Source organism: Panthera uncia, chromosome X, assembly GCF_023721935.1.
Source record: "Panthera uncia isolate 11264 chromosome X, Puncia_PCG_1.0, whole genome shotgun sequence".
Lineage (NCBI taxonomy): Eukaryota > Metazoa > Chordata > Mammalia > Carnivora > Felidae > Panthera > Panthera uncia.
This window is the reverse complement of record NC_064817.1, coordinates 68,229,554-68,252,288: the sequence shown is the minus strand read 5'-3', so window position 1 is coordinate 68,252,288 and position 22,735 is coordinate 68,229,554. Positions and strand designations below refer to the sequence as shown.

General features: G+C 36.8%; 1 protein-coding gene across 1 annotated transcript in view; it reads left to right on the top strand.

Moving 5' to 3' along the window:
- Positions 1–22,735, top strand: part of LOC125931809 (rab proteins geranylgeranyltransferase component A 1-like) — a 174,356-nt gene that overhangs the window by 127,038 nt on the left and 24,583 nt on the right. The window contains exon 9 of the mRNA XM_049644032.1: positions 11,796–11,873. Coding sequence (XP_049499989.1) covers positions 11,796–11,873 — 78 coding nt within the window. The remainder of the gene's footprint in view (positions 1–11,795; positions 11,874–22,735) is intronic.

Below are 22,735 nucleotides of genomic sequence, written 5' to 3'. Positions count from 1 at the left end.
TGTTCAACACAGAAAATTTGTGACAAAGTAAATCAAAATATAAAAGAAAACTTACTGAACAAATGAGTCATAGGTATTGCAATGACAGATGTCTACAGGGATCAGGCAGGTCATAGGAAGTGAAATGGGCTGGAAGGAGATGGTTGGAGCAGTAGAAACCATGGATAACATTGAGCACAGGATACATCTAAAGAGAGAAGATGCTATGTGACCATAAGTCTTAATTGAAGGCCTAGTGTTGCCAGATTTTCTCTTCTTCAAAGAAGCCAGAGATCCAGATTATTTATGCTAAAGTAAATTTTTTCTTTTAAACTGTGAGGTAATACAAAACTTATCTACAAGTAGATTTATTGCATGGATATCCGGTTGGTAACTCCTTGCTATAATAGGTAAATGACAGTTTTCATTTGTACACATCAGAGAATATCTTTCGCCAAACTGATGTTTTAAAAAACTTATAGCCATTCCAAAATGCATCTTCATTATATTACTCATAGTTAGCAACCATGATATGTAGCCATGTATATATCCTATCAGAAGTCTAGATTTGGATTTTGAGTTACTCTATAAATTGAGCACCCCTTAAGGAAACAAGCATTCCAGTGGTATTTTTCTTCTCATACATCAACAGCCTACTAAGTCTGTGGTTAACTTTTGACTTTGTCCTAACTGCTGTGTTATTTCTTTTCAATTTCTTAGAGTTCTGCTTTCCTGAGTTTCTACTCTTCTGCCATGGTCAGGACTATAATCTCTAGCTGCTCTCCTGTTCCCACTGTCTGCGTCAACATGGCACTTCCAGTCGCATTCTCTTATTTGTCACATCAGATACAAACACCTGCCTTTTAGCCTATTCTGTAATAATTTTATCCTTTAGCTCCTTCCTGTCATTCCCATTTGTACACCCACTCAGTTATTTTGGTATCTGTGCACACTGTTACCTTTCTGCACTTTTTCATATTTTCCCACCTTTTAGGAGCTGTAACCAACCCCAACAGTCTGACCTGTTCGTCTTCGAGGCTTGACACAGGCCCAGCCATCAGATCTTCTTCCACTACCTCTGGCTGCTAGAAGATGTATGTTTTTAGACCAGCAGTTTAACTTCTCAGAAACTTGGTCTAGCTGTTTTAAGGTTTCCTCTACTTTTGACATGCTGTAACTACTCTTCCAACACATGTTGATCTCTCTTTTCTTTCATTTCCCTTGTAATACTTCTAGTCTCTACCACAAAGTATATGGTCTTTAATTTTTCTTCAGTTGTTACACTTAATAATATCATTTTTCTCATGTACTTAACAGAGGGCTAAGTCTGTGCATCTTTTACTCTTGCATCTACTATGCAACTAGTGTAGAGCAGGTGGCTAGTTGGTTGATTCAACAATTCCAGTTTTATACATAGCCTTAGGTAAATCACGTTCCAGGTTAGTACCATTAACCTTTGAATTGAGAATGCTTGCAGGTCTTTCCTAGGATTTGCCTAACACAAATGACTGTCCTTCATATTACTTCACTGTATAAATTGATACATGCCAACCAAGGAAGGAGGAAATGAAAGTATTGGTGACTAAAGAGGCCTGGGTCACTTTTTTGTGTGAACCAATTCAGTTTGTTTTTATTTATTTTGAGACAGAGTTAGCGGGGGAGGGGCGGGGGAACAGAATCCCAAGCAGGCTCCTCAATGTCAGCACAGAGCCTGATGTGGGGCTTGAACTCACGAACCATGAGATCATTACCTGAGCTGAAATCAAGAGGCGGACACATGATCGCCTGAGCCACCCAGGCGCCCCAAACCAATTGACTTTAAAATAAGATAGTCTGGGGTGCTGCGGTGGTTAAGTCTGTTAAGCCTCCGACTTTGGATCAGGTCATGAGCTTGCATTTCATGGGTTGGAGCCCCACATTGGGCTCTGTGCTGACAGCTTATAGCCTGGAGCCTGCTTCAAACTTTGTGTCTCCCTCTTTCTGCCCCTTCCCTAGGAGGGGCAGTTAATCAGTTGATTTGGGGGTATGGAGAAGGTATAGAGGGTATACAGTTTAAAGGAGCCCAGGAACCATAGAAGAATAAGGGTATTTGATCTGACAGTTAATTTTTTAATAAATAGCTAAAGGGTGAAATTATTGAACACGTAACCTACAAGAAAGAACATGGTTTTTGTAAGATAATTATACATCAGCCATCTGACAGGGTTCTTTGAGGGGGTAAATATTTTCAGAAAGCCTTTAAGATTTTATACCAAAGACCACTTAAAGAATGTCCTCTCACCAATGGGGTTGGGGATAATATTTAGTCATGCATAGAGATCTAGTTTAAACACAGGGAAAAAGATCTGGTTTAAATGAACTCTTATTTGCATGGGGAGATTTTTACAGTAGGCTCTCCCAAGAAATGTTTACAGTTGTTTTTTTTTTTAACATTTTAAAAATGATTGTGGACAGTCCGCATTGTAACACTGAGCTGCTTCCCAATTTATAGTTGACACTGAGGACTTCTGGATAGTAAAATACTGAGCTGAAGATTATTAGTTGAAGGATTATTTCATAAGACAATGTGAGAAGGCAGGAAAATGGCATAAGTGACCGTATCTCTAAGTAGATGGATCTGCACATATTTTTCAACCTATGAAGTGGGTTATTATGTGGACCTTGGAAAACATTAGCTTTGGGTATTCTTGTGTCTGCATTCAGAAAGACCCACTCTATACTGGATATATGTCATGAAGGGCATTACAAATAAAAGTATATTATTGTCCTGATTTAGAATTGATGCCTACTTACCTGTGTTATTGTACAATTTGAGTTTTGAAGACTAGGCAGCAAGTGGATCAATGACTTAAATAAGAATTATTAATATAGGAAATGAATAGATCATGTACAGAATGTCAAATCAGAGAAAGAGTTAGAAAAAAGAAATTAACCAAAAGAAATGTCACGGGGAGCCTAAGTAGATTTACTATAGACTTCTTTGCTATATCTTAAAAGTTTGAACCTAGGGCTTTCTTTTGAATTTGAAAGATCTCTTTTTAAATAAATTTGCATGGAGTTCCTTGGTGGCTCTGTTGGCTAACCTTTGACTCTTGATTTCAGCTTAGGTCATGATCTCACAGTCATAAGATCAAGCCCTGTGTCAGGCTCAGCGTGGAGCACGGATCCCGCTTGGCATTTTCTCTCTCCCTCTCTTTCTGCCCCTCTCCCACTTGTGTGTGTGCCCTCTCTCTTTCTCTCTCTCTCTCTCTCTCAAAATAAATAACCTATAACTATAAATAAATTAATTTCCTTAAGTAGATATGTGACAGATTTAAAAAAAGAAACAGAACAAAACATGAAGCTGTTAGCCTGTGTGTTCAGACCAAAATGTTCAGTTTCATTAAGAGCTTAGTTTATAGTATATTTAATTTTTTTTTAACGTTTATTTATTTTTGAGACAGAGAGAGACAGAGCATGAACGGGGGAGGGGCAGAGAGAGAGGGAGGTACAGAATCGGAAGCAGGCTCCAGGCTCTGAGCCATCAGCCCAGAGCTTGACGCGGGGCTCGAACTCGCAGACCGCGAGATCGTGACCTGAGCTGAAGTCAGACACTTAACCGACTGAGCCACCCAGGCGCCCCAATAGTATATTTAAAGAATAGTCCAGAAACAGTGCTTTTCCATCAAAAGCTCCATTGATTGCAATAGGCTATATTGGAGAATCATTGAGTTAACATAGTGTTTCTGGTATACATCCATACAGGGGAGCCATTCCACATGTGAAGTATAGATACAGAGCCTAGGTTGTGACCCAAGCATATAAATTGACTTCCAGTATTTTTGAAAGGCTTTATTTTTTTTTAAGATTGAATGATGATTTTTTTATTTTTTTTTTAAAAATCCAGTATAATCAACTACAGTGTTATATTAGTTTCAAGTGTACAATATAGTGATTCACCAATTCTATACATTACTCAGTGCTTATCACACTACGTATACTGTTAATTCCCTTCACTCATTTCACCCACCCACTCCCAAAAGAAATAAAGAGAACTAAAGAGTGAAAATAAAAAGATTGAATGATAACTTGTATTCTATAATTTATACTAATTTATTTAGGGTCCCTGGTACAGTTATTAATGAAGATCTGTTTCTGTCATACAATACATAGTTTTATTGTGACTTTTCCTATAGAAGGTTAAATTTAAGGAGAGCTGGAAAAGCTGAAAAAAATATATATCATCTGCAGAATGTCACCAAGAACAGAGGAAGCTAGATATATGGCTTAGATCTATAAAATAGAGGCAATTTCTGGGAGTGAGTTTTCTGAAGGCTATGTATTGCTTTTTGACAGTTTTTTTCTAAGATAAGCATGATGATTATGCCTTTCAGGAATGACAGCAATGCCTAAAGGGTGATCGATCTGTCCACAACTTTTTTCAAGAGTGTGAAATTTGCATCAAATGCCCCATTGAACTCAGATACTTGTGACATATAATTTCTTGAATTATCAGCAGTGCTGTGTCCTTCCAGGTCCATGTTAACTTTTTTAAGGTCAGAAACTAGTGCCCTCCTATCTAGATATTCCTACCCAGAGTATTAAGTCATACAGGTAGTAAGTAGGGGAATCAACATAGGCACCTAGGCAATCTCAGTCTATAGATTATCACATTAATTTCACAACCATCTTCAAGAGATAATCTCTATATAATTTGTACATCATGACTGAGATTATACACTTAACTTCTATTGACCATATAGTTTTGGTGATCGCTGCTTGCCAAACAAGTTCCTTTGGGTTCTATCACCATGACCAATATCAGGTAGGGCTTGCCAATTTGAACATACCGGATCACTGTCATTGAGGCCATGTTGTAATGGACCACTCATTTGAAAATTTTTTTTTTTTAATTTTTGTTTTTGATGGTCTTGCTGAATAGTCTAAAACTTCATAGGTAATGAATCCTAAGAACTTATACCAAGGAATGAGGTGTGGCTTGGGAGTGTTATGAACATAACTGTTTCCTGAGGCTACAGGAGTCATTACCTATTGTTTAGCTCTTGCTCTTAAGAAAGCACTTAGTTCTGGGCCAATAGGAAGTCTGTGCTGAGTTGGATGACAACCACTTGAGTTGCAGAGGGGATCTTGAGTAGGGGAATAGAAATGAAGCTGTCCAATTTCACATTCCCAGGAGACAGACCAACTGCAGCAACAATAATACTTCCCTTCCCCCTACTTCCTGCTAGAGGAAAGATACCAAATACCAAGAAGGGGAAAAAAAAAAGGGATTGTAGTATAAGTAAACACATGACTAAGAAATATAAATAGGGGCGCCTGGGTGGCTCAGTCGGTTGAGCGTCCAACTTCGACTCAGGTCATGATCTCACAGCTTGTGGGTTCGAGCCCCGCATCGGGCTCTGTGCTGACAGCTCAGAGCCTGGAGCCTGTTTCAGATTCTGTGTCTCCCTCTCTCTCTGACCCTCCCCCGTTCATGCTCTGTCTCTCTCTGTCTCAAAAAAAATAAAAATAAAACTTAAAAAAAAAAAGAAATATAAATATGTAACCAGTAAACATAATGTAATATAAATATGCAATATAAGTTTGTAACCCATAAACATGCTATATGCTGCGTAATATATCTTACAACTATGCTTGTGTATTTAAGTATATAAAAATAAACATATACATACAAGAAGGCTTCCCCACATACATCTTTCTGGCCAGCAGACACTGGATAAACATGATAGAAAACTCAATGTTGTTTTAAATATAGTACTCTGATAAATGTATATGTCTCAGTATAGTTACAAGTAAATAAAACAGTTGAACTTTATATACATAGATGCAATCACTGAAGCTTAATTGTCTTAATTACTACTAAATGAACTTCTGCTTTCCCAGTACAACTTAATCTGGGTTGTCACTAAAGTACAGTGATAATGATCACTGGTCACTTGGAATTCTCTTTTAACAGACCTTTAATAGCATTTGGTAAAGTATTTCAAAGGTATTTTTGTAGTGACTTTTTATAAAAACTACAAATATTTAGTATATTTGTAGTTTTTTTGTTTTGTTTTTGTTTTTTTTAGGCAAATCCCATAAAATGTATACTTGCATGCATGCCTCTGGGCCCCATAGTACCCTAAGGTAGGTGTACAGAGCTACCTTGCTAGGCATTATGTTAGACCCCAGGATGGGTAGTATGAATTACACCAAAGCTGGAGCATAACTGGCATCTCAGTAGTATTCACTGTTGTTGGTGGCTTAATTGTCCATCATTAAAGCTGTGTTAACTCTTAGGTCACTAGGCTGCCATTTAATGCACTGGAAAAAAACATGTCTTGTGGAACCTTATTACCTCCAAATAATTCATGGTAAAGTGTTTGCCTTTTTCTATTTGCAAATCTCTAGTTTGCCAATATACTTTATAAATTACCTCTTAAAACATGGATTGCAAAGTATTCATAATTTGCTCTAAATATTCTAAAGGTGAGTATTTCCATGGTTATTCCTACTGTGAACTTATGTTCTATGCAAAATGAAGCACACATAATCCATTTAATATGTACAGATAGAGAATAAACATGTACTTGTGAGTTAAAATGTGTAGAAATTGAGAAATTGTTATTCTTTGTAATAATCTTTGCAATTTGTGAAGAATTAGAGAGTAACTTTGACCATCTGACTCCATGTTGCTTTCTTTCATAATGCCAAAAAAAAAAAAGATGATACTGACAGTGAGGCAGTTTGCATGATCCTTAACAGGAAAGCCACTGGAACCATACTGCCTGAGTTTTCATTCAGCAATACCATTTACTAAATGACCTTGAGCAAGTCACTTAACCTCTCTTTGCCTCAGTTTCCAAGTCTGTAAAACTCTGCCTATAGGATGCAATGTGTTAATACATGTTAAAGCTTTTGGCATGTAGTGAGTACACAATGCTGTGACGCTTATTTGTATTGTTGTCATTGGCTTTTTGCCCCAAAGACCTGTGTGTAGCCAATTGTTATTTCCTAACTTCTATGTAAATGTCTATTTGAGTGTGTGTTTTTTTGTTTTGTTTTGTTTTTTTGTTTAAGTAGGCTCCATACCTAGTATGGAGCTTGATCTCCTGACCCTGAGATCAAGAATTGAATGCTCCACCAACTGAGCCACCCAAGTGCTCCTGTAATTTGAGGTTTAAATGCAGCTCTCAAAATACTGCTTGGTATTGTGCCTCTCACGCATGTTTTTTCTGAGACTGATTGCCACCAGTATTTCCTCAGTGACTCATTGCCAGCAAATAACCCTCAGCCAAAATTTGTTTTCTTCAATTTTCTCATTTTCCCCTGCATTTTTTTCAAACTAACCAAATACAAGGTTGCTCATTGGTGAGTCACAGACCAGGTAAGTTGTCATACAAAGGGAGGAGCAAATAAGATCATGGGGAAACTTCCAAAGCCCTGAGGACTCCTGGAGCAAATGTGAATGGTTTCCTTTTATTTATGGTTAGGATGAATATTTAGAATATTCTCAGGTCATGATCTCTCATGTGAGTTTGAGTCCTTCCTCAGGCTCTGTGCTAACAGCTCAAAGCCTGGAGCCTGCTTCAGATTCTGTGTCTCCCTGAGCGCGCGCGCTCTCTCTCTCTCTCTCTCTCTCTCTCTCTCTCTCTCTCTCCCCCTCTCACAAAAATAAATAAACATTATTTTTTTTTAAAAAAAAGGTTGCATATTTAGAGAAGACTTGTCATCCTCTGTAGAGGCAGACATAGGTCGCAAATGGGCCTTAAAGAAACATGCCTATACATACATGGTATGGAATGGAAATGAGGCTTATGCTTCTACTTGGGCAGAGACTTTAGTATTATAAAGAGGTAAAGGTAGTTAGTTGTCAGTCATTCTAGAGGTCACTCCATAGTCCATCTGTGCAGGTGTAAGTCAGGGGTTTCACTCAAACTGATTTGGGCTGGCTAGAGGTGTTCTCAGGGCAGTTGCTATGGCTTGAGGGGTAGTTTTGGTTTCCCTTTGCTTGAGTTAAGACATAAGATGGAAAGAATAGCTTAAGGAAAAATGTGGGACAAAGGTCAGTGAGTGCAAGCCTGTGGGCAGTAAAGGTTGGGTCTTGAGGTCTAGTTGGTGACAAAGCCACTGGTTTTTGTCACTTGGACATAAAGGTATGTGAGGAAAACACAGATGTGAGAGAAAACAAATGCCATCATTGTGAACCACACATATTTTTCCCTAACAGGCATGACTGGAATGGAAAACCAATGAGAAGCAGCATGAATATATATATATATGTGTGTGTATATATATATATATATATACACACATATATATGTATATATATACATATATACATATATATGTATATGTATATATACATATATGTATATGTGTGTATATATGTGTGTATATATGTATATATGTATATGTATATATGTGTATATATATGTGTGTGTATATATGTGTATATATATACATATATACGTATATATGTATATGTATATATACATATATGTATATATGTGTATGTATATGTATATATACATATATGTATATATGTGTATATATATTGTGTATATATATATGTGTGTGTATATATATATACAAGTATACACTTTTTGCAATTGCATAAATTTATGGTAGATATCAAGTAATTCTTTCCAAGAGCACAAAATACTTCCTATGTTCTTGTTTAAAACTAAGAGGAAATTGGTTGGATTCTGACTGTGTCTGATTATTGGACTTCTTCCTTTGTAATATTCACCATCATCTACACAAACCAATTCTTAACATTCTTTTACATTCTTGTGTTCCTTCTATATATGTCCACTATTAATTAAATCATGTTGAAAACCAGGCAATTTGTTGATTGCTTACTAAAATAAAGTTATAGCTGCCTCTATTTCATTTTATATTTAACTATATTTTTCAGAGGCCTCTTTCTTTTACCCTAAAACTTAATAGAAATTAATTTTCAAACAAAGGGATACTTGATAATATATACTAAAGTAGAAATGTATTTCATAGTATAATATATAATGAAAGCAGGTCTTTGTAAAAAGTTACACTTAATTTTAGTTAAGAGGATTTCTCATGCTTTTGATAATGCCATAATAGTCTGTGACATAATATTTTGAATCTTTAAAAAATTTTTAAATTTAGTTTTTGAGAGAGAGAGAGAATGAGCAGTGGAGGGGACAGAGAGAGAGAGGGAGAGAGAGAATCACAAACAGGCTCTGCACTGACAGTGCAGAGCCCAATGCAGGGCTTGAACTCACGAACGGTGATAATCATGACTTGAGCCAAAATCAGGAGTCGGTTGCTTAACCGACTGAGCCACGCAGATGCCCCTAATATTTTGATTTTTTAACATTATACAACTTCTTACTGATTCTGAACTCGATCCCCTGCTTTTCTTGGAATGTGGGAAGATATTTAAAAATTGTTTTTCCCTGAGGGGGGTAATTGATGTGTGTGTGTGTGTGTGTGTGTGTGTGTGTGTGTGTGTGTGTAAAAACATGGACCAGTATGACTGAAATGAAAAACTGTGGGTCAGTTGGTAACAACTCAACTGTAGCTGCTTATCAGGAACTTGGAAACTCTGATGCTGCTACATACATAACAAAAAGATATCCCCAGGCAAATGAGAATGCTGATTGTGTAGTTTTTAACTTGATTTTCCATTTTGGGACCTTAACCTAATTTAGCCTATTTATTTTTAGTGTGCCAGTAATATGTCATGTGCATGTGGCCTTTTTTAGTATCAGCAGGAAATTAATGGTGAAGGTTGGGCTGATTATCTCAATCACGTCAATATCACTGTATCACTATTCCCCTACCAACAACAGGAGGTAGAATACCGCCTGGGAAATATAGCTAAACAGTCTAATAGATTATTTTTTTCTAACCCACTGTAGGATCTGTTGAGTACAGTGTCTCAAATAGTACCAGGTATACCTGAACAATTAATAAATATCATTCTATAATTTGGTATGTGACTGGTGAACAAGATTAGCAAGAAAGGAGAATATCTTGCAGCAAGTGTCCTGGGTAAAATTTGCACTCTAAAGGGTTTTTAAGCACATGGAATTCTTCTTGCTTGCTCTATTGTGCCTTTTCTTGTATTCTAAATTTCTCAATGGAAAAAAATTTCTATCTTGTCTTATAGCAGAATGAATTGTTACCTGACCTATCCTAACTAGCTTGGTCATGTTCACTAAAATGAATTGAATTTAGAAAGATAATAGAAGTATTATGCCATATAGTGAATGCCACTTATCTCTATCATTCATTTATATTTTTCATTATAATCTGATTATGAAATATTTCAAGAACACTTCAGAAAGTACAGAGAATAACCATAAAGATCACCCATATCACCATTCACAGTTTTGTAAGATCTTAACATTTTGTCATATTTGCTCTCAATATATATTTTTTAAGAAACTTGAACATTTGAAACTTCTGGGGTAACTTTTACTCCCTCTCTTCCTAGAGATAACTACTATCTTGAATTTGGTGTTTGTAATTCCCTTAAATGTATCTGCACTTTTAGTACATATATATGTATCCATAAATTATATATAGTAGTATTTTGCAGGTGAAGTTTTGAAACTTGTTATAAATGATATCACTCTGGACGTATTCTTCCCCAACTTGCTATTATCACTCAATTTTTATGTTTTTGCCATTTATCTATGTTCATAGATAAGGATGGAGTTCATTTAATTTGCTTATAGTATCCCATTGTACAATGTGAAAGGTTAAGGCAACTGTGCAGTTAGAGGGTGCGGTCCCCATAAGACTGCCCATATTTCAGCTACCCCAAACCATTTGTTGAGTCAGTTAATTCTCACTAAGGGTAAGGTATTTTTCTTTATCTGTTGTATAATACTAGATTATAAACTCAACAAAAGGGGACTCTATCTGTGGCAATTTCATGTGGCCTCGTATCACTCCAGAAAGTTATAGCAATTGCTTCCACCAAGTCTCTAGAGGTACTAGTGATTCAGAGCCACTTTTCGTGGTATTTTATTAAGGGTTTCTTGGATCATGTGGTACAATTTCAAACCCCCCACCTGTGTGAGGACAGACCTTTGGTTATAAATACAGAGGTATAATTTTCCTCTACCCAAGGCTTTAGATAAAACAGGTTTTGTGTTCTCCCTCTTACAGTAAGTGGATTTTCCCCCCATCACCTTTTCACTGAAATGTAGTCCTTTAAGGAGGAAGACATTATGAGAGAATATCTCATTTTCTACTCCCTGCCTTATTTGGATCCTAAGGCCTCTCCTGTCCCTACATGGACATCAGAATCCAAGCCCTTAGATTCATGAGATCAGCAAACTCCTTAGAACTTCTGCAACATTAACTCATGTGCTTACTGCTCTAGTTTTCATTTTCCAATGTAGTTTTTGCTTATGTTTATGGTAAGCAAAATCTCCAGGGGTCTCCCACAGTCTTCCCTGCTTGTTTCCTTCTTAACACTTCTCTGTGGTCACTTCTGTTGGGGGTCTCATACATTACCCCTTGACGCTATTTGTAGCTTTTGTATCTTAGGAAGTTAGTAGGTGGCTTGAGGGAATAGCTTCGCTTCGCTTAGGGTCGCTTTTGGCTTGGTCATACTCTAGGCTTGCACATTGTGTTATTAACAATAGTACCTCTCGCTGCATCAAAATTACTAATCTTCTGAGGGATTCTTAATTCTATGGCAGAGAAAATAAAAAGTTATCAAAATCCTTTTTCTGTAAGATCAGGTTTTAAATGTAAGATATTTCAAAGAAAATAATGCTGCCTTAATGTTCAATTCAAGAATCCTAATTCACACTTTCCTATTCTATTCCCAGGATGTGTGCTGTGTTTGGTGGAATCTATTGTCTTCGCCATTCAGTCCAGTGCCTTGTTGTGGACAAAGAATCCAGAAAGTAAGGATGATATAAGTTACATTCCTATAGCCACCCCAAGCACAGGTGAAAACTGCTAAAGTCAATTTAAAAAAAAAAAACACATGATTCTTCAAAGATCGTCCTTGGCATTAATAACATATCAACCTTGATTAAAAGTAATTTGTGTTTAGACCCTCGAGAACAAAGAAAGTTCAGAATATAGAGAAACTAAATTAATTTCCCTGCAGTGTAACTACAGCTCCTGATCATCCAAGCTTGGAAGACAAATCATTTCAGCCTCCTGGGGTGGGTGGTGAGTGATGTTAGTTTTCCTTGTGGCCTTACCTCCTCTAATTGATTTTTATCAGATGACAACAAAGCCCTCTGCTATTGCATTTTTAAAAATGGAGCTCACCTAAAGACTCATCAAATTAATCTGCTGATAATGCATGTCACTCCCAAGAGAAGACACTTTAATGATTTTTTTTTAGGTAGATTGTTGTCATTAAACTATGCTGACCTGTTACCTGAGGATAAATTCTTTTATAATCATTTTAGGCCTGCACACTGGCTTAGGATTGAAATAAGAATTTACGTGCTTTTAAAAAATGCTGAGAATGTATATTTATCTCTATGTTTTTACATTTCAATTATATTTTTCTAGGATTTATTATTTAGTTACTAAGATACACTCTTGTCTGAATTACACTAAGTAGTAGTCTTTGATTTCTAGGTTTTACATTAAAACGGGATGAAGTTTTAGGAGCTGTTTAAATTGCTATGTATTTTTATTTCTAGCTACGTGTTAAGCATCTACAAACCTATATCTCTTGTATGACTTTTTTAGGGGTATATAAAGAAATAGTATTGTTCAGGCCATAAATACTTTAATAATTTCATCAGGAAGCTTAAAACTATAAAATTTAAGCTGTTTAATTTTACAGTAATTTTGTATAGTCTAAGTGGCATAATTTCTTATAGACTAGTTATAACACCAGTGTATTTTGAGATATGGTAGAGAGAAATTCAAGTCTAAAACATGTAATATTTAAGCAGTGACTTTGCTTTAGAAAGTAATTCTCTAGTGTAAGATATAGGCACACAGCTTAAAGCCTTGTAAAGTACTTTTAGCACCTTAATGCAAAGGTACTACATAAATGAAAAATGATAATCTGTTCTGAAAAATCTATCTTTGAAGACCCAGGATATTCATATTCTGGGTCATGAATTACTTTGTGGAGGATGATGAAGGAATTTTTAATCCTCTTAGAGTCATTTTTCCTTATACATTCATATTGAAGCATGAATGTGTTCCCATCATGGAAAGCCTGATAATGAATTGTTTATATCGTACTTATTTACTCAGATCCTGTTAGCTTTTTGGGGCCCCTTCCAGGTGTACTTGTTGCTCTTAGTGACATGAAAAATTTACATAGCTCATGTTATTTGTTTATTTTTAATGGATACCTTAGTAAAATAATAGCATTAATTTACCTTAACATTGACTTAGTTTTTATTACAGACTTTGAACAGAGGAAATTTTCTTTATGATCTGCTACAGATTTCAGTTGCAACAGAGAGCTGAGGGCTAAGGGTCTAAAGACCAAACTTCGGTAATTTTCAAATTTTAATGTGCCTGAGAATCACCAGGTGAACATGTTTTGGTTTTGTTTATTTAAAGGAGATTTCTGTGCCTCACCCTCACAGAGTGAAATTGGATACTGTGCTTAGAATGGAGTCATGGAATTTGCAGTTTTGAGGAACACCCCAAAAGAATCTAATATAGGTGCTCCTTAGATGACACTAAGAAACACTGATCTGTAAATGTAAAGTTCAGGAGTTAGCCAGTGTTCCAAGGTAGACTGAGGGCTCTAGATCTTAATTCATTCTAAGCTCCTATCAAGGTGAACCTTCCAGATCTACTGGAGTCAATATAAATTTTATTGTTTTCTGTTTTATGTTATTTTCATTAAGCTATAAATGTTTTTATTTCCCCCAAGTTTTCATTTAAATTCCAGATAGTTAACATAAAGTGCAATATTAGTGTCAGGTGTAGAATTTAGTGATTCATCACTAACCATGCAGCACCCAGTGTACCAAATGCCCTCTGGATGCCCATCACCTGTTTAAATCCTCCAACCTCCCTTCTAGTAACCATATACTTGAGTCTGTTTCTTGGTTTGCCTGTCTCTTTTATTTCCCTGCCACGTTCATATGTTGTTTCTTAAATTCCACATATGAGTGAAATCAAATGGTGTTTGTCTTTATCTGACTGAGCTACCATACATGTCATTGAAAACAGCAAGATTTTGTTCTTTTTTATGGCTGAGTAGTATTCCATTGTGTGTGTGTGCATGTGTGTATATACACATATTCTTTATCTGTTCTTTATCTATTCATCAGTTGATGGACATTTGGGCTCTTTCCATAATTTGGCTATTGTTGGTAATGCTGCTATAAACATTGGGGTGCATGTGTCACTTCAAATCAGTATTTTTTATTCTTTGGATAAATACCTAGTAGTACAATTGCTGGATCATAAGGTAGTTCTGTTTGTAACTTTTTTAAAAACCTCCATACTGTTTTCCAGAGTGGCTGCACCAGTTTGCATTCCCACCAACAGTGCAAGAGGGTTCCCCTTTCTCCACATCCTCACCAACACTTCTTGTTTTCTCTGTTGTTAATTTTAGCCATTCTGATTGGTGTGAGGTGATATCTCCTTGTAGTTTTAATTTCTATTTCCCTGATGATGTGTGATGTTGAGCATCTTTTCATGTGTCTGTTGGCCATCTGTGTGTCTTCTTTGGAAAAATGTCTATTCATGTCTTTTGCCCATTTTTCACCTGGGTTATTTGTTTTTTTTTTAAAGATTGTCTAATTTGTGGGCCACCTGGGTGGCTCAGTTGGTTAAGTGGCTGACTCTGGATTTTGGTTCAAGTCATGAACTCATGGTTTGTGAGTTTGAGCCCCATATCAATCTCTGTGCTGACAGTGTGGAGCCTGCTTGGGATTCTCTCTCTTCGTCCCTCTCTGCCCTTCCCCTGCTATTTCTCTCTCTCCCTCTCTCAAAATAAATAAATACACTTAAAAAAATATTGCCTAATTTGTTGGCACACAGTTTTTCATAACACTCTCTTATAATTCTTTGTATTTTTGTCATGTCAGTTGTTATTTCTCCTCATTTGTGACTTTCTTTATAGGGTGTTTTCTCCTTTCTTTTTGATAAGTCTGGCTAGAGGTTTATCAATTTTGTTAATTTTTTCAAAGAAGCAGCTCATGGGTTCATTGATCTGTTCTAATGCTTTTTGGTTTGTTTGTTTTGTTTTGTTTTTGTTTTTAGTTTTTATATCATTTATTTCTGCTCTATTCTTTTTTATTTCTCTTTTGCTGACTTTATGCTTTGTTGTTCTTGTAGCTCCTTTAGGTGTAAGGTTAGGTTGTTTATTTGAGATTTTTCTTGCTTCTTGCAGTAGGCCTGTATTGTAATATATTTCCCTCTTGTGACCACTTTTGCCACATCCTAAAGGTTTGGACTGTCATGTTTTTATTTTAATTTGTTTCATCAATTTCTTCTTTGATTTCCTGGTTGACCCATTCATTGTTTAGCGGTGTGTGTTTAGTCTCCTCCATGTATTTGTGTGTGTGGTGTTTTTTTTTTTTTGTTTGTTTTGTTTTTTTTTTTTTGTGGTTGACTACAATTTTGTAGTGTTGTGATCTGAAAATATGTATGGTATGATCTTGATACTTTGGGGTTTGTTGAGGCCTGATTTGTAACCTAGTATGTGATCTGTTCTGGAGAGTGTCCCTTGTGCACTTGAAAAGAATGTGTATTCTGCTGCTTTAGGATGAAATTATTTGAATATATCTGTTAAGTCCATCTGGTCCAGTGTGTCATTCAAAGCCACTGTTTCTTTGTTGATGTTCTGCTGAGGTGATCTGTCCATTGATATAAGTGGGATGTTAAAGTCCCCTACTATTATTGTATTATTATCAATGAGTTTCTTTATATTGTTTTATATATTTGGGTGTCCCAAGTTGGGAGCATAAATATTTCAAATTGGTAGATCTTTTTGTTAGATTGTCCCTTTTTTATGATATAGTGCCCTTCATCTCTTTTTATAGTCTTTGGTTTAAATCTATTTTGTCTGATACAAGTATTGCTACTTTGGCTTTCATTTGACTTCCTTTTGCATGGCAAATATTTCTGCATCCCCTCACTCTCAATATCCAGGTAACTTTAGATATAATATAAATTTCTTGTAGGAAGCATGTAGATGAGTCTTGGTTTTTTATCCATTCTGACACTATATCTTCAGATTGGAGCATTTAGTCCATTTACATTGAGAGTAATTATTTAGAGATATCTATTTAGTGCCATTTTATTACTTGTTTTATCATTGTTTCTCAAGATTTTCTCTGTTCCTTTTTAGTCTTTGTTACTTTTGGTTTGTGCTTCCCACTCAAAGAGTCTCCTTTAATATTTTTGACAGGCTGTTGTTCTGGTCACGAACTCCTTTAGTTTTTGTTTGTCTGGGAAACTATCTCTCCTTCTATTGTGAATGATAGCATTGCTGGATAGAGTATTCTTCGCTGCAGTTTTCCCCATTCTGCATTTTGAATGTATCATTTCACTCCCTTCTAGTTTGCCAAATCTCTATAGAGAGATATACAGCTAGCCTTATGGGTCTTCCTTGGAAAGTTGGGGACTTCTTTTTTCTTGCTGCTTTGATGAGTTTTTTTCTTTCTAGCTATGTTTTACAAATTTAATTACAATATGGTGTTTGTCTGCTTTTGTTGATTTTGATAGGAGTTCTTTGTGCCTCCTGGATCTGGATGTCTGTTTCCTTCTCCGGATTAAGGAAGTTTTCAGCCATTATTTCTGCAAATAAATTTTCTACTCCACTTTCTCATTTTATTCCAGGACTCCTATGATCTGGATGTTATTTGATAGAGTCACAGAGGTCCCTAAATCTGTTCTTGTGATCCATAATCCTTTTGTCTCTCTTTTGTTCAGCTTCACTGTTTTCCATTATTCTGTCTTCTATGTTACTTATTTCTTCCTCTGCTTCTTTTATCATTGTTGTCATTACATCCAGTCTGTTTAGACTCTATCTCAGTACTGCGTTTTTCATTTCTGATTGTTTTTTAACTCTTTTATTTCTGTGGTAAGGATCTCCCTGAAATCTTCCATTCTTTCATCAAGCCCAGTCAGCATCCTTATGATTGTTGCTTTAAATTCTTTATTCAGGTATATTAGTTTTTCTATTTTGCATAGATCTCTGGCCATGACCTTTTATTGTTTCCTTTGGGATGGATTTTTCCATCTTGGCATTTTGTCCAAGTCTCTGTTTTCTTCTCTATGTTAGAAAAGCCTGTTATGTTTCCTTCTTCTGAGAGCAATGGCTTTATGAAGAAGAGGTCATATAGTGTCCAATACATGGCGCTTCAGGAGTGTATCTGGTGTATGCTGGGTGCACTCTGCTGCTGTGTTTTGGCTGCTCTGTCCTTCAGGCCAGTGGTCTACAGAGGCTCTACTTACCTGCAGTGGCCAGCTTGTGGTGAGTTTTAAGTAGATATGCTGTGGTCTGCTTGTTAAATGAGACCTGTTGCTGCTTCTACTATAAACTGACACCTTATAGAATTCTCTGTTCAGGAAATGTGGTATTTGCAAGGGTTCCTGCGAGTCTTCTGGGTAAGGGGCCTGCTGTGCTGGGACTTAGGCACACTTGCCAAGAAAGCTGTAGCAGCAGTGAGCAGAGAGCAGCGGGGTAGCACTTGGTGTAAGAAGGTTAGGCAGCCACTTTTGGAGCTGTGCTTTTTATTGAAACTTATTTATACTGAGGGGCAGGTGAAGGAAATGGCACCAGCCAGCTCCTTTGTCCTCAGAGAAGGGTCTCAGTGCTTGCTGCTCTCAGGGAAGCACTCCCAGAAGATCAAATAATCTCTGTTCATATGTCCCAGGCATTTTTCAGATCATCATTTTCATACTGTCTCTAGATTGCTTCGCTGCCTGGAGGAGCACAGTGCACTTTGGGCTTCATCCCAGCCAAGCCTGCTGAGTTTTAAAACTCCAAACCTATGGGAAGTGCTATGGCAGGAACTTGAGCTGGTCTCTGGAAGAAGGGCAGTCACACAGAGGCAGGGGTGTGGGATTTTGAGCAATCTAGCTAAACAGCTAGTGTCAGGATGAAAAGCCCTTAGGAGGTGTCTCTGTGCCTATGCTGATGGCAGGGGAAGGCAATGGCTACCAGTGGGTCCTTTTTTGCCACCTCTCACAGATGCGCTCCAAGAGGAGAGAACAGTCCCCTGTGTGCCTTAGGAGATCCTCACATTGAGCTGTCTGCCCCTGGATTGGATGCCTGCCTTCTCTCCAGGAATAAGCGAGTGCTCTCAGGGCTCTATCCCAGTTAATCCTGTAGACCTCTAAAACTAGAGTCTTTAAGCCTGGCTGGCTGCAAAACTCATGAAAATCAACCCCTTTCATTTTCCCAGCCATTGACTTTGCGAAAGTGTCCTGCTTGTGTGTTCCCCTGTGTACTCTTCTTTTTCTCTTGCCTTTCTCCGTGATCACAGCTTCCTCCCCTCCACAGCACTTGTGATCTGCTTCTTCCCCAAACCATGTCTTTGTACTTCCTTTCTTCCTCGATGTGGCCTCTTCCCCTCTAGTTGTGGAATTTGTTCTGTCACTCCTCTGTTCAATTTCTTAGGTATTCCGAATGATTTGATAGTTCCCTATTTGTGTTCATGGAATGAGAGAAGCCTCGGGTCCTACTACACAGCCATCAAAATCCTTTCCTGAATTTTAGTTTTGTTTAGTTTATTTCAATTAGTTATTTGTTTATTTATTTAAGTGGGCTTCACATCAAGCATGGAGCCCAACACGGGTCTTGAACTCACAACCTTGAGATCAAGACCTGAACTGAGACCCAGAATTGGATGCTTAACCAACTGAGCCACCACCTAGGCCCTTCCTCTCTTGAATTTTAAACAGTGGACTGCTACTTATTTAACATTTTCTTTTATGTCTTAATGGAAAGACCTCAAGTATAATAATAATTGCCTAATAACTCCTTAGGGATGCACGGTCAGGTAGCCCTCGAATGAGAGCTGACCTGGAACTCTATCCCTGCCATGAATGACAGTGAACAAGTCACTTTTCTCTGGACCAGTCCCTTTATCTGTAAAATGAGTTAGATGGGCTCTGTAGTAATCACCCAGTCTCCTCCCCTGTATATAACATGCTTTGACTGAGTTAATAAAAGTACTTAGAGGAGTGCCTGGGTGGTTCAGTTGCTTGAGTGTCCAACTTCGGTTCAGGTCATGATCTTACTGTTCGTGAGTTCAAGCCCCACATCAGGTTCTGACAACTCAGAGCCTGGAGCATGTTTCAGATTCTGTGTCTCCCTCTCTTTCTGCCCCTTCCCCATTCTCTCTCTCTCTCTCTCTCTCTCTCTCTCTCTCTCTCAAAAATAAACATTAAAGAAAAACGTTTAAAAAAAGGTACTTAGTACTTAGTTTTTCCTTAATATTTATAAATAAATTATCCTAAATTGTTTTATATGCTCATATGTAGACCATTCTTATATATTGGTTAAACTTCAGTTCCAGTGAGAAATCAAAAAACTTTTGAACAACTTGAATGTGTTTACTTTTATGGATATACATGGAATAGCAAAGTGTCTACTTACACTACTCATTTTATTATTATTTTATTAGACCTCCAATTCTCCAAGGAATGTTTTTTTTGTTGTCCCTCTTGGTTGTTTAAGATACAGCCATTTTGGATTCTGTTTGTGATTCTCTTCAAAATTTATTCCAAGCCATAATTATTTACTTCCTTAGTAGTAAAACAGTTTTTAAATTTGACCTGCATTTATAGTATTCTTGATATCTACAATATTATCACTATAGTGTATTGTTTAAATGATCTTTAAAAGTTTTATTCAAGAGATAGCCAATACTTAAAAATTGTAAATTCATACCTTCACTAATAATTACCAAATTTATAGTAATTTTTTGCATTTTTAATAAAAATCCCATTCTGTCAAGTCTTATAGTCTCTATAAATAACTAAAGCTAGCATTGATTAAAGTTGACTCTAGCTAATTTTTCTTTCCCAAACACTACCTTGATGTTCAAAATCAAATACTCAAGAGAGTAGCAGGAGGTATTTTGTCAGGACTTAAATTTAAAGAGAGGGATAATTTTTTGAGGGAAGAATCTTGAAGTTATATTTAGATATATCCAGCTTAAATTTCTTTCTTTTCTTTTAATATTCATTTTTGAGAGAGAGAGTGCACGTGAGAGTGGAGAAGGGGGCAGAGAGAGAGGGAGGCAGAGGATCTGAGGCAGACTCTGCACTGACAGCAGAGAGCCTGATGTGGGGCTTGAACTCACGAAACCAAATCATGACCTGTGCCCCCAGCATATATTTCTTTTTAGGAATCATGGTTGACTAAACAATTGTTTATTCTAAATATAATTAGAATATCAATAAAGAAATCAGCAAGAATTTACGTTTGTCTCGTTACGGTATTAGATTACCTCCCTCCCCCTCTTTTTCTATTTGGTATATTTGTCATCCCCTTTCATGTAGTTAAGAACTACTCATGCTTGGGGTCTAAGATGTAAGTTTATTTTCTGATCCCACAGACTACATCAGAACCGTTTGCTAGCCCCCTGAGTCAGGTCCCTTTATATGATTGTTTGTAAGTTCTGTGTAAGAAAAGGCACAATCCCTACTATATGTCCAGAAGCTAAGCAGTTTCTTATCACCCATTACACTCGTAGCTATCTGTTAAATGAATGAATGAATATTAAAAACTGATAGTCTTTTTGGTGCTTTTGTTCACCATTCATTAAGGAAAGCTATAGAAGTATAAATGATCATAGCATTGAGTTCAGTATGGTGATTACATGTCAAAGTAATGTACAAACTTTAAGAGAAGAAATATAGAATATGTAACCATACTTACTTTCAGCTAGATCTTATTTTTCTTTTTTGTTTAATTTGCTTTTCCTGAGAGCCACATTGACTGTGCTTTTTTTGCTATATTATCCATTGGCTCTGCTTTTTAATTTTCAGACGACATAGGTCTCAGTAGTCTTTTCTATACCCTGTCACTTAACTCTAATACTGAACCCCTGTGTTAACTGTTTCTGTGAATACCGAATGCTCTTGTTGAGTAGCTTTATTTTTCTTTGCAGCTGTGCTGTGTAAAACTCCTATAAAGTGGATTTGGCCATTTAGCACTACAGTATTTGATACTAGGGTAAGGTATGGATGACCTTGGACCAGATATGTCTGTAACCAGTAGTCTGAATCTAATTACTTCAGCAGTGTTCTTTTGTACTTCAGCTGTCTCACTTACTAGAATTCCTGCTGTGACTATTTCTTAGAGTTATCTTTTTCCTGATGTCAGGAATAACTATACCTGTTATATCTGTCCCAGATACTCAGAAGTTAGTAATAAATAATATGTTAGAGCAAGTGTGAGGTACTTATCTTAACTACCATTGGTCATTGTAGGAAAATTGCTGAATTTCTTGATTTTAGCATTTCTCATTTGCAAATGGTAGTGATAATATTCTATACACTTAACCTCCAACCTCCATGCTAGTTGCTATGGGAATAATGAGATGAGTAAAACATGGACTTTGCCTTTGTGTACGAAGAGAGAGGTAAACAGTGCAGACTCTAAAGTCAGATAGACCTGGATCTATATTGTGGCTTCCCCCTCTTACTAGCTGAATGAGCTTTAAAAGTTATTTAACCTCTCTGTGCTCCAGTTTCTGTATAAAGTGGGACATGACAGTAATACCTTATTGGGTTATTATGATTATTAACAGATAAAGCAGGTAGAACCATTTGTTATACACAGTAAGAGTTCAATACATGTTAACTAGTTGCAGTTATTACTTTAATTGGATACTTTAGAATCCCATGGAGAATATATATCCTGAAGATCCTTTTGTGCCCACGCTAAGGAGTTTGGACTATAATTAGTGGGTAAATTACAAGATTAGGTTTGCTACTTTATTAATTCTGGCATTGATTTGGAAGAAGCACCTTGATGGTAGGAGATTGTTTTGCCTCCTAAATCAGAGGTTCTGATTCTTTGTTTTTGTCTCCACACTGTTCACATGCACAAAATGCTTCCATTGTTCAGCCATCTATGCAACAAGTATTAGTTGTTTTCTGTGTCCCATGCATTAGGAATATAGCCGAGAACAAGACAATTATGGTCTTTGTTATTATGGAGGTTAGAGTCTACTGGAGGACATTAAAGAAAAAAATAAATTTATGAGATAATTGCACATTGAGATCTTTTTACTCTGCAGATCTAGCTCTGTTCCTCCCTGTGTAAAAAGCTTCAGTGGCTTTATATCACTTCAGAATAAAGTATAAGACCCTTCAACATGACATGGGAGGCTTTAGGATCTGGCCTGTGCCTGCTCATCTCTCTTTCCTCCCTCCTTCCATTTTACTGTCATTTAACACTGAACTGTTTGTGGTTCCCTATACTTTTCTTACTTGCCTCTGTATCCCTGCAAATGCTGCCCTTCTACCTGAAATATTCCTATTTGCTTACTTAACTAGATTTCATCCTTTAAAAGCAGCTAATGTTGGGGTGCCTGGGTGGCTCAGTTGGTTAAATGTCTGACTTTGGCTCAGGTCATGATCTCATGGTTCGTGAGTTCGAGCCTTGTATCGGGCTCTGTCCTTCAGATTCTGTGTCTCCCTCTCTCTGCCCCTCCCCCACTTGTGCTCTATCTCTCTCTCTCTCTCTCAAAAAATAAACAAACATTTAAAAAATCTAAAAAATAAATAAGTAAAAGCAGCTAATGTTATCACTTTCTCTGAAGAGCATTCCTTATACTCCACCTTTCCCCCCCCCCCC